The sequence below is a fragment of the Neophocaena asiaeorientalis genome, unplaced genomic scaffold, assembly GCF_003031525.2.
Source record: "Neophocaena asiaeorientalis asiaeorientalis breed wild unplaced genomic scaffold, Neophocaena_asiaeorientalis_V1.1 scaffold597, whole genome shotgun sequence".
In the NCBI taxonomy this organism is placed as follows: domain Eukaryota; kingdom Metazoa; phylum Chordata; class Mammalia; order Artiodactyla; family Phocoenidae; genus Neophocaena; species Neophocaena asiaeorientalis.
Genome location: NW_020172664.1, coordinates 986,864 through 999,393, shown reverse-complemented (window position 1 = coordinate 999,393; position 12,530 = coordinate 986,864). Strand labels below are relative to the sequence as shown.

The 12,530-nt window shown below is 43.6% G+C and overlaps 1 protein-coding gene across 5 annotated transcripts in view; it reads right to left on the bottom strand.

The window, feature by feature from the left end:
• MYOF (myoferlin) overlaps window positions 1-12,530 on the bottom strand; it is a 153,030-nt gene that overhangs the window by 33,953 nt on the left and 106,547 nt on the right. For all 5 annotated transcript variants that reach the window (XR_003002487.1, XM_024739512.1, XM_024739514.1 and 2 more), the window contains 8 exons: window positions 11,661-11,834; window positions 10,501-10,609; window positions 9,346-9,423; window positions 6,942-7,123; window positions 6,691-6,849; window positions 6,467-6,565; window positions 5,373-5,534; window positions 3,042-3,207 (listed from right to left, as the gene is read on the bottom strand). Coding sequence is in view for 4 of the 5 variants with exons in the window: in XM_024739512.1 (XP_024595280.1) it covers window positions 3,042-3,207; window positions 5,373-5,534; window positions 6,467-6,565; window positions 6,691-6,849; window positions 6,942-7,123; window positions 9,346-9,423; window positions 10,501-10,609; window positions 11,661-11,834 (1,129 nt within the window). In the remaining variant the exon portion in view is untranslated. The remainder of the gene's footprint in view (window positions 1-3,041; window positions 3,208-5,372; window positions 5,535-6,466; window positions 6,566-6,690; window positions 6,850-6,941; window positions 7,124-9,345; window positions 9,424-10,500; window positions 10,610-11,660; window positions 11,835-12,530) is intronic.

Genomic DNA, 12,530 nt, shown 5'->3' with positions numbered 1-12,530 from the left:
GGATGAGACTTACTAAATGGTGAAGACCACATCTGAATGCAGAAAAATAACCCAATTCGTTGCTTTTCCCAAAATATGATACAGTTTTAGACATTTTTAAGGGGATTTTATGGCCCATATTTTTCTTTTATCTTAGACAATTAGCCCAATCCTGTACACAGGAAATGCTGAAAAAAGAATTGTGTCAACACATGTCTTTCGAGGATGTAGGAGTGAGGTCGGGGCAATGGGGGCTGGGGGGAGCTACACCAAAGGAGCTTCCTTTTAATGGAATCTGTTGTAAGACACAGAGAAGCAAAGCAGGGTGAATAGTTGCACATTTCAGGGCTGAAGTGGCAGTGGCTCATTCAGCTTGGCTCTCACAGTGTACACAGAGGGAAAAGGCACACATCTTGGCTTTAAATAATTCCCAGAATATTTGTGGCTCTGGATGGTGAGGTTAGAGCAAGGGCTCAGGAGCAGCCCCTGGGCTCACCAGGTTCGGTTCAGCTGAAGGGGGTGCTGAAGCCTCAGCCTGGGGCCGGGTGGGATGAGAGGTACAGCTACCCTTTATGGAAGAAGGCATCAGGCAGCCAGACATTCAACAGGAGGGCAGAACTTAGACAGAACAAACTCTGCCAAGCCAAAAGAACTTTGTGTTTAACCCAGCATTTGATGTATAGGACATGAAGGAGGGAAAACACATTTTTCAGGCGCCTACCATGTGCCAGGCAGTGGGCTAACCTGTTTACATACATGATCTCATTTAACCCCTCAAAAATCCTGTAGAATGTGTGCATATGTGGCATTATACCCATTATAGAGGTTAAAAAACAAACAAACTGAGGCTAAGAGAAAGCAAGTCATTTGCTTCCAGTTAAACAATCACAAGTGAAAGTGAGTAATCTGGGTCTGTCTGACCCCAAAGCTTGTGTTTTAGCCATCATACCAGAGTCCAGAGCAAAGTAGGCCCTTAGTAAATGTCAGAGAAATGATCAGGGGAACACCTGGGAAGCAGAGGAGACTGACATTTATTGAGCATCTATGATATGCCAGTTGCTATGCTGTTGCTAGGTGGCACCCCCCAGATCTATCAGAAGTCTCCAGGCTTCCAAGATAGCTCCCCTCCAACTCCCAACAACTGCAGCAACACAGAACAGGACAGCCAGGTGGGAAGGCATGCCGGAACACAACTGCATGCAAGTTCCTTCCTATATTATCATTTCCACTTTACAATCCTCATGTAAACAAAGCCTCGGGGACAGGAGGAAAGTTATTCTGTGTGCTTCCAACATTAGGCCAACCAAGTACATTCCTCACCTCTTACCTCAGTTTGGTTTTAAGAAACTATCAGATTGATCTAAAATAACAGATTCTGGCCTTGGGAACACTGTGCTCCCCGTACACCTTAGGGATTTTCCTCTTCAGGGGCTTTCTGAAGCCTTGACCTCACTTCACACTAACTACAAAGAACCATGAACCAGGAGACCTCTGCCTAACCCTGACCCATAGACACAAGTAGGTCTACGCAAGCGATTCTGGGGCCAGAGAAAATCTGCAGCATTTGTACCTTCCTCATGATTTCACATATTTGTGTCAAAGAACTTTCTCTCATGAAAGCAATAGGAAAAACACTAGGAAAACAGTTTCTCTCCATTAAGTAACCCCAGATAAAAGAATGCCTGCAGTTACATTAATCCTTGATGTTATAAAAATGTTGCTGTTTTAGGCACCATCAACTCAGCACAAAAATGCTTTCCATGGGAAATGTATGGATAAACACATGTAGGGTTCTGCTCAAGTGTGACTGTGAATTTTTTTCTCTCTTCTCTGAATCAGGGATACAGGATGCTCAGACCCACATAGCAGATGAGCTTCAGAGGCTCTGTAAAATCAATACCAAACCGTATGGAAGATGAAATAGAACTGGTTAGCAGAACAGCTCTCAAATAGAAGACATCTGTTTCAGTTTGGAGGCTACCAATGATCAGATGAATGGGTGTCAATTCTCCACTGGGCTTAATCTTATGAGCCTAGGGGCTCTGGGATCTTGTTCACGGATGGGACCCAGTCCCCAGCCCCTAACAGTCTCTGCCACATGGTAAATTAAAAAACGAGTAATTCTTGAATAAACAAGAGCAAAATGCTATTCATTAGTTATTATTTAGTATAGAACCCAAAAGTAAGTATTATACTCTGCTCTATCACTTATTAATTATGTGACCCAAGGCCAGCAATTTAAACTCAAGCAGGTGTCATTTTTTTTCGATAGATAACAATGAAATCATATTTTTCAAATTGTATCACAACAACGTTGTGATGCATTAATGAGGCAGGACAATAGATGGAAAGCAATTTAAAATAAAAATCCCCCACTCCTTCAGTGCTTACGGAGGGGCCGCTGTATTTCCCCATCAAAATATTTATCACAGGACTTCCCTGGTGGCGCAGTGGTTAAGGATCAGCCTGCCAATGCAGGGGACACGAATTCGATCCCTGGTCCGGGAAGATCCCACATGCCGCAGAGCAACTAAGCCCGTGTGCACAACTACTGAGCCTGCGTGCCACAACTACTGAAGCCCACACACGCTTAGAGCCTGTGCTCTGCAACGAGAAGCCACTGCAATGAGAAGCCCGCGCACCGCAAGGAAGAGTAGCCCCCGCTCGCTGCAACTACAGACAGGCTGCGCGCAGCAATGAAGACCCAACGCAGCCAAAAATAAATAAATAAATAAAAAAAAAAACTTATCACAGCAAACTGCAATCACCCATTGTCTTGCCTTCTCTGCTGGATGATACAAAAAAGCATGTTCATCCAGGAGCAGGACAATTCAGAAAGTAATAGCTTGAGCATTGGGTCCCCTCAAACAAGGCCAGGATTCAAGGGTAGCTCTGCCACTTACTAACTATATTACCTTGGGAAAGTTACATAGCATGCTGTAAATCAAGCTGTTTCCTCATCTGCAAAATCTGGACAATGAGTAGTTACTTTGAGAGTTTGCAAAGATTAAATCAACTCAACATGAAAAGTCCCAAGATGCTATTTAGAGACTTGCATTTACCTTTTAGCTGTGGCACGATGTCCTCCTTTCCTGCGTAAGGGTCGCAGCGAAAGCGGTCCAGGCAGTCAATGGTGCACTGGCCCACAACGGGCTTGCGCCCAAACTGCCGGTGGTCGATGACCTTGATCACCAGCGGAGGCATGTACAGTTCCTCCTTGGGCAAGAACTGGGGGTCACAGAGGTAGGTGTCACTTTTCTGTTTAAGACCTGACAAGGGCAGCTTTGCCAATTAACTCCCCCAAAGGGACCAACCCAGGCTCTTTCTTCCCATTTGGCGTAGCCCCTGGGACCCACAGCGAGCAGTTCAGTAATGTACATGCCAAGCAAGCAGCCTGAAGCTGAAGGGCCTGAGCTCCGAGCCAGGATCAAACCCTGGCTCTGCCACCGACAGCTGCAGGATCTTAGGGAACTCTTCTCTGTCCCAGTGATCTCCTTAATAAGAGTAGGGGTGCTGGATTAATATATGTGAAGTGCTTGGCACTGTACCTTAGCACCTGGCTCTGCTCTGTAACAGGATGTGAAGTCAGCATTTAGCTAGAATTAGTTAAAATTTAGATCAAGATAAAACTGAACCTTCACGGGAGATAACTGTGGCTTGAGAGTCTTTCAGCCCTGGAAGTTCAATGCCAAAATGGGATGCCCATTTTTCCTCCATGCCTCCTGGTTCCTCTATATGGAATTTGGTAACCTTGGTGACATTGTCTGATTGGGGAATCACGGGCTGGTCTCGGGTCTGCCTGGTGCGTGGTTCAGATGATTTCCACCTTCGTCTTCACACAGGAATAGAAGCTGGGATCAACTGAGTGGCTTTCCTCACCTCTGCTGACTGAGGCTAGATTCCAGGCTAGAGCTTGGGAGGTGGGGAAGGGGCTGGGGACGGAACAAGGATGGGTCGAGTGGCCCAGCGGATCGCTCTGGGATTCTGGCTCAGAGCTTCCAGGTGGCGCTCATCTGTAGCATCGCGAGGGGAAAAGTATTGGCTTGGAAGTTGGAGGGACCTTAAGTCCAAACTCTGGCCACCCACTTGCTAGCTGTGTCCCCTCGTGTAAATCACTTAACATCTCAGTTTCCTCCAAAGCACACATAAGAGGGGTGAAAATGCCAACCCTGCAGGGTTGAAGACTTAATGCAGGGAGTGTGAATGCAGCCAGCACCGAGCTCTGTGTAGCTACTGCTGCAAACTCGACAGAGTCACTGCAGCACAGCACGCGGGGCCTGGCACTCACTACAGAACTTGCATAAGGTGGCTCCCCTCTCCAGGCCTCAGCTGCCTCATCTGTGATTGGAGAAGTTAAGCTCCAAGACCCTACAGTTCAAGAGTGGTGTGCTGGAGACCCCAAGGGCAGAAAAATGACTGGGGTGGGGAAAGAAATGGGAAGGTTCTGGACCTTCCATCCCATTAAACTGAAGAAATGCCTTTATTTCTTAACGCTTTGTATAGTAGAGTAAAAAATAAAGATTTTTTTTCTTTTTAAAAAGTTAAGGATTTAACTGCTTTAAAAACGGAAAGACGGGGCTTCCTCGGTGGTGCAGTGGTTGAGAGTCCGCCTGCCGATGCAGGGGACGTGGGTTCGTGCCCCGGTCCGGGAAGATCCCACATGCCGCGGAGCGGCTAGGCCCGTGAGCCACGGCCGCTGAGCCTGTGCGTCCGGAGCCTGTGCTCCGCAACGGGAGGGGCCACGGCGCGTACCGCAAAAAAAAAACAAAAAAAACCCGGAAAGACAGAGTAACCTCTTCTTGCTCCAATGTATTATAGGGTCTATGATGGAGGCCTGTGAACCAGATCTGAGGCTGGTGCCTTTCTAATAACCAGAGGGTAACTTTGATGGAACAAAGTGGCACCAACCCAGGGACACGTGGAGGCAGGGCACAGTCATGGGCTCTTAGGACATGGCCCCATCGCCCCGCAGCTGCCCTTCCCCAGCCAGCCAGTCGCTATCCAGAGGGTTGTGGTCCATGTACACCTGCAGGGCCTGGGGGTTAATAATCCGCTCTTGGGGGATTGACCAAGAGCCTGTTACAGAGAGCTGACTAGATGGACAGTTTACTGGAGAAATGTATTAGTATTGCTCATAGATACTTCTGTGTCACTGGGGTTGTTTGAAGCTTTAAGAAACCATCACTACAGTGTGAGAATCTAAGGGGGAAAAGTCACTGACATGCTGTCTGCAAGGCAGGGTTTTTCTATTTGTTGTCAGACTGGAAATATATAAACTACAGACTTTGGAAATATATATATATAAAATATGTGTGTGATTTGTATATATTCATTTTCAAGTACAAATCAGCTATTCAACAGACATGAACTATTACGGAGTCTCGATACAGTACCACTTTCATGAAGAGAACAGAACTTGGGAAGTTGGGCGTCTTCTTCAGGTTTTTGATCACCACTGATTCTACCCTTTCCCCTCCGCACTCCACAATGAGACTGGGGGAGGTGACAGAAGCCATCTGGTAGTTTTTCATATTTCTTAAGCCCCAAGCTAGAATCTAAGAAAACAATGTAAAGAGAAGGGAAGGAAACCCAACATATTAAAAATAATATTCGAAAGGAAAAATCCTGTCTTAATAACTGGTAAATTCTTTAAGATTGACTTGTACAGATTTGCCTCAAATCTCTGAGAATGTCACTCTAGAAAACCTGGAGGTCATACAGAGAAAGCGGTTTTGCCCATTTACCTCTCCTACCTGAGCTGCTGAAAAGCAGAGGGATAAGAGTGCAGGGATCCAATCCTGGCTGTGCCATATCACAGCTCTGAGAACTCTGGCCAGTTAGTAACCTCTCTGTCTCATCTGCAGACGGGGCTGAGAGCATTTCCTATCATGGGTTATTCTGAGGATCAAGTGTAAACTTCTTAACACAGTGACTGACATGCAGGCACTAAGTAAAAAATAAGAGCTGTTGTTTAAAGTCATCTGCCTCAGTCTTAGCAAGACCCCAAGAATGGAAATCTCCAGGTAACAGGTGCTTGACTGGACAGAGGGAGAGCCCTCAATAGTAGGCAGGACGCTGTCCATCAGGCTCCTTCCGTCTATATCTGCTCTGACAGGTCAGCATTTCTCATTCCTCCCTTCCCTCCCTATACCTCCCTCTGAGGTCCCCTTTTCTCTGCACATAAAGACACACTGCTCTGAGTCCGTCTCCTCTCTCCCAGTTCTCCAGTTGACACAGGAAACTTAGAAATCCACTGGCTCCCAGTAAATGGGAATTCTAGATTCCCTCAGAAATGTTGGGATTGACTTGTTTTTATTGCTTTGACAAGCATTCTATTTCCATGAATATTTCAATTTTCTAGACAAATTCTATAGGAAATTGGAGACAGCAAGAGAAGATGCAGCAAGATTCCATTCCTAGACGAAAGATTCCATTTCTACAGCCACATCCATTTGAGTTGATCAGTAAAACAAAGTGAGCAGCATACCTCAACAGCAGTGAGCTGAACCACAGGCCTGATGCCCTGGGGGACCATGTACAGACTTGGTGCCCTTTGCGAGGGAAGAATGGGAAGGTTGGAGCCATCCTGTGAAACAAACATGGAAGTGTCAATGCCTCCCTTTAGTTCAAGTAAATAGTGCCTGGAGTTGTTAACAAGTGTTTTGATTGGCTACTCTGAAAAAAACAGATGAGTGAGAACTCAGTAAGTACCTTGTGCCTCAGGATCAGCTCTGCAGTTACAAGGACATCCCCACAGGTTTTGTCTCCATTCATTACTGGGTACCAGAGAAGTTTGGGTGTGACGTCCATTTCTGAGTTTAGTTTCACCAGAGGAGAGCACATGCTTCGTCCTAAAAACTCATCTTTGCCCTAGAGAAACAAGCAATCCTTAAATTCCCCAACAAACATCCCTATAAATCTCCATCATTCCCCTAGCCATCGTAAAATTCTCAATTACCTACCACTTGGTCATTGTCAAAAAGTTCAATGACAACCTTGGGTGGGTTCTGTAGGACTGTTTGGGGTTCCCCATAAATTTCAATTTCATCAAATATAATTGTTTGGTCCCAAGTAGGATTCAGGGTTGAGTGGATGATCTCGGTGGTTTTACTTCGATGAAGGAAGGAGACATGAGCATATGGATCTAAAACAGAAAAAAAGAATAACCATGGCTGAAGTCTGACATGGTAAAACCATGGCCATGGCTGAAGTCTGACATGGTGAAACCATGGCCATAGCTGAAGTCTGAAATGGTAAAACTCCTGGAAGAAAATATAGGGGTAGGCTCCTTGACACTGGCTTGGCTCTGGTTTTTTGAATTTGACACCAAAAGCAAAGGCAGCAAAAGCAAAAACAAACAAGTGGAACAACATCAAACTAAAAAAGGTTCTGTGCAGCAAAGTAAACCACCGAAGAAATGAAAGCCAACCTACAGATGAATAAAGAAGAAAATATAGATAGATACACACTATGAAATATGATTCAGCTTTAAAAAAGAAGGAAATGTTGCCATTTGTGACAACATGGATGAACCTAGAGGGCATTATGCTAAGTGAAATAAGCCAGACAGAGAAATACTACATGGTATCACTTATACGTGAAACAAACAAAAAAAGTCGAACTCATAGAAACAGGCAGCAGAATGGTGCCCTCAGGGTGGCTGGGGGCAGGGGAAATGGAGAGAAGTTAGTGAAAGGGTGTAAATTTCACCTACATGATGAACAAGGTCTGAGGATCTAATGTATAACGTGGTGACTGCAGCTAACACTGTATTGTATAATTGAAATTTGCTAAGAAAGTAGAACTTAAGTGTTCTCACACTCACAAAACAGGTAAGTATGAGAGACGATGAATGTTGTGGAAATCCTTCCACAATGTGTACATGTATCAAATCACCACATTGTACACTTTAAATATATTACAACTATATTGTCAACTATATCTCAATAAAGCTGAAAAAAGATAAGAAAAAAAAAAAAAGAAGTAATCCATTTCTCCTCCATGCTAAATAATTTCACCAAACCTTTTTGCAATTGCTTGGGAGCTGTCCTGTCCGAGCAATACCCTGCTGTCTAACTTGAAGCTTTTGCATAAGCTAAAAGGGTGCTTGGCTTTTAGCATTGCAGCATCTTATGAATGGGATTCCTTGCTTTTGTCCTGATGATGTATCTTTTATCTCAAACTGCAAGGAATGTGCTTAGAGTTTTATGCAACTTTAGTCGAGAAATTAACTTTGACTTTCAATGATTGAGTGCCCCCTGGTGGTGAATATTCAAAAATGTCTTCAAAAACCATTTTGGAGGGCTTCCCTGGTGGCGCAGTGATTGAGAGTCTGCCTGCTAATGCAGGGGACATGGGTTCGTGCCCCGGTCCGGGAAGATCCCACATGCCGCGGAGCGGCTGGGCCCGTGAGCCATGGCTGCTGAGCCTGTGCGTCTGGAGAGACCACAGCAGTAAGAGGCCCACGTACCGCAAAAAAAAAAAAAAAAAAAAAAAAAAAAAAAAAAACCATTTTGGAGATGTGTATTACAGAGATAACCTTGAATCTGCTTTAATTTGTGAGAAAAGGAAACCATTCACATATGTTGGTTAATATTAGTGCTCCGAACATACCTCACAATTGATGTAAGCATGCTGGAGTGTCAGGTAACTGCTCTTAGAGCTGTTTCCATAGAAGCCCCAGGGTAGCTCTGATGGCCTTCAGGTCCTGAAGTAGAATGCTCCCCCTATAGCCCAGGGAGCCCAGGAACTATTCATGGTCCCACTAGCAACAGCACAAATCCCCCAGCAGCAGGCGCCCAGAACCTTCCTCTTAGAACCAGTCCAAAGGCAACAAAAGCAGCTGGGGTGTCAGTGTGAGGGGTGATGAAGCCTCATGGTTTGATGGTGCTGGGAATTGGGGAGCAGGCAGCACAGGAGGTCAAGATGGACTCCAAAGTAGGGGAATGGGTGATCTGGTGATCTTTTTGTCAACTTAAGAGAGCTACAAAAAATATATATATATATATATTGGGCTTCCCTATAAAGGTGAGGACTTACCAATTAACCCAAGAGCCCAGGGGTAAAAACACAGCTATAAACAGAAAGCAGAAACTGCTTTTCTTAAGGTGTTTTTTTAATCACTTAATCAATTAATGATTAGTAGTATTAAAAGACCATGAATCTTCTCCAGCACTCATCAACCATGCTCGGCGTACTCAGCGAGTATCTAATGACTGAGCAACTGACTTCATGCATATCAAACTACTCTCAGTACAGAAAGGCTTTTTGTTGTGAGAAATAACTCAAAGCATCCACTTGACGAAAAGTAGAATCAAGCTAGCCTGCTGTGTAATAACATGTCAGATGGAGACATTTTCCCTTTACCTGAAAAGCTATCCTTGTCTAGAGCCATGAGGTTTCTGGCTTGATAGATATAGCAACGCAGATGGTAAACGTAGACTCCTAAAAACAACAGGATGGAGGTTACTTACAAGAAACAGAACACTGTATTTCTATTTGGAGATAATATATGTTTCAGATAAATGGGTTACCCAAATCTATCTCCCCACGATAAAGAACACATATACAGTGGTGATGACATGTCTTCCTAAAGTAATTCTGTCTCCTGCAAAATGAAACTTATTTAAAAAGTACTACAGGAAGCTCAATGCAAGTGTGTCAATCACGAGAACATACTCCTGGTGTAAACTACCTGGATTTAGGGTACTGCTTGTCATCGCCGACCTTTAAAATGACACTTGGTCTCTAGGAGTTACAGAAATAGGGCTTTCCAGACCATTTCAGCACCAGATCTAGGAAACAGTTATCTGCTAAACATTTCTTTGATATTTCAAAGACTTTATACTCCTTATCATTATTATATGAATGCATATACGACCCTCCCCACTAAACTGCCACCCCTCCCTGCCTCTGCAAACACACATAACTTGAGAGGCAGGGGAGCATTTTGATTCATTACACAGATTCTGGGAACCAGACTACTTGAGTTCAAATCTTGTCGTAGTGCTTACAGGCTATAAGATCTTGGTCAAGTTATTTAATCTTTCTGCACTTGGCTTCCTCCTGTAAAACTAGGGCCAGTAATAGTACTTACCTTCTAGGGTAGCTATAAGAATTAAATGAGTTAATACATGTAGAGTGCCTGGCACATGCTAAGACTTATATGAGTATTTGCAATTATTATTACAGAGTAGGTCTGCTTCCAAAATTCCTGAAGGTTATCATTGAAACCAACCTTAACTTTTTGAACATTTTTTCCAATTAGAATAATCTTTTGCTGGAGCTTAATAGGTAGCATGAGTACATGTCAGATTATGTTGAAATCAATGATTTGACCACCCTCTACCCCAAATATAATTTTGAAAACTGTATTTTAAAAAATCGTCTCCATCAAGTGATGAAAATGAAAGTCACATTTGCATAAAGGGATTTTTATCGATCACATTTGGTGAATTCAAAGAGTTTCCTTGAGATGAACGTCATAGAAGTGAAAAACACAAATACATGTTTAAAACTTACTGTCAAAATTACAGGAAACAATGGGAGTGTTTGCTCCAAACACAGCAGTGGCGCTGTGTTTCTGTTTTTCTACACTCTTTTCATCTCCATCCTCGGTAGTATCTGCACCCTAAAATAAGAGTCAGGAAAACCAATTAACAATGCCTAAAAACAAACAGGTAAGAATTACAAACAAATGGATGGTCGCTTTTAAAAGAGATTTTCTTCATCCAATCACTCCATTTTTTTTTTTTTTTGCGGTACGTGGGCCTCTCACTGTTGTGGCCTCTCCCGTTGCAGAGCACAGGCTCCGGATGCGCAGGCTCAGCGGCCATGGCTCACGGGCCCAGCCGCTCTGCAGTATGTGGGATCTTCCCGGACCAGGGCACGAACCCGTGTCCCCTGCATCAGCAGGCGGACTCTCAACCACTGCACCACCAGGGAAGCCCCAATCACTCCATTTTTAAACGATGAATAAAGCCCAGGACAGCGACTGAGCAGGAAGTCGAAGCCAGCCTTTCTATCCACCAAGGCCAGGTTTACCAAACCCTGCCCGTGAAAGAAAAAAAAAAGGAGGAGCATAAAGGATACATAAGTGGATTAAGAGGAAGGGAGGAGGAAAAAGAGCAGTGGAAGAAGAACAGAGAAGGGTCACTGTGTAGAAATATAAAAGTAGGTTGTGTCCAAACACAAATTTCTAAAAATGGTCCCTGACTACCACATTGTTTTAAATCAACCATGACCACTTTCTTATTCATTCCTTCCACCTTGGTGCTTTTTTCTTCTCTGCCTTTTTATTATGCTTCCATATGAATTGTTCCCCAATTTTGTAAGCATCCTTCTGTTTTCCTTCCCCTCACATCTGCATATTTAACTTTCTTTGTTTGTTGAACAGTTGTAGTTTCCAAAGTATGATCCAAAGGGATGTTAACAGATGTCACCTGAAGCAAAGGTTTTGGAACTCGGGAAAGGCTAGATGAAACAATATTAAACGTGCTTCTTAGAACCTTTCATATGTAAATGGTCTATTCATTCTACAAAAATTATTGAGCACCTAGGATGTGCAGCTTTCTCCCAAATTATAGGCAGTCTTACAGTACTGGAGTCGATGGTATTATATCCAACACTCATGTATTTTCCCTCTGCGAATATGATTTGAATTTTGGCTATTTATTACTTACAAGGGCACCTTCAAGTTTAAAGATGGCAGCTGCGCCATGCGTCTCCGAAGGAGCCATTTTTCTCCTCCAGCATCTGCGGCGAAAGGTATCTGAACTATGCTGTTTCCAGTGAAATTTCCAGCCAATTAAAGAAGCGTATTCCCAGCCCTCCTGGTCTTTCAATTCTTCCATGGCCTAAAATAGAAGTAAAACATTTAATGATAATAATCATAATAGCAATATTCCTTATATTGATAAAGCAGATTATGTGACCAACAAATACGTATTGAAAATCTACTCCGTGCCAAGTACTGGGCTAGGAGCCAGGGATACAACAAAGAACAAAATAGACAGGCTCTCTACCGTTGCAGAGCTGATGGAATGGGGGGATAGAGAGAGATAAGCAGGCAAGTAAAGTGAAATGAGATGAAATGAAATGAGTGGTGGCTGTACCATCAGGAGGGGCACCTTATTCAGACTTGATAGCAGGGGTTGGGAGCGGCATGAGGGAATGGGTAAAGCAAATGGATTCTTTTCCAAATTGCTTTCTATTTCCTCACTTCATTAGCTCATAAGAACATTGCCATTATGATATAGTTTGGAAAATATTATTATGTCCATTTTATATAGAGAGGGAAAAAAACGATACCACCCTCCCTAGGGTCTAAGTGTCTTGTCTAAGGTAATAGCTTCTATAGCTAATAAGTAAATCAGGGTATATTACTTCTGTAATAACTACTTTCTAACAACGATAGCACTTTTAATCGTAAAAACTATATATAATTATCTCCGCTTTCAGTGTCTTTTTTCAATTCATTCAGTAACTCTAAGTGCGGTATTGGGTTAAGAGCTGAGGAAGCAGTGAAGAAAAAGACAGGGTCCTTGCCCTCC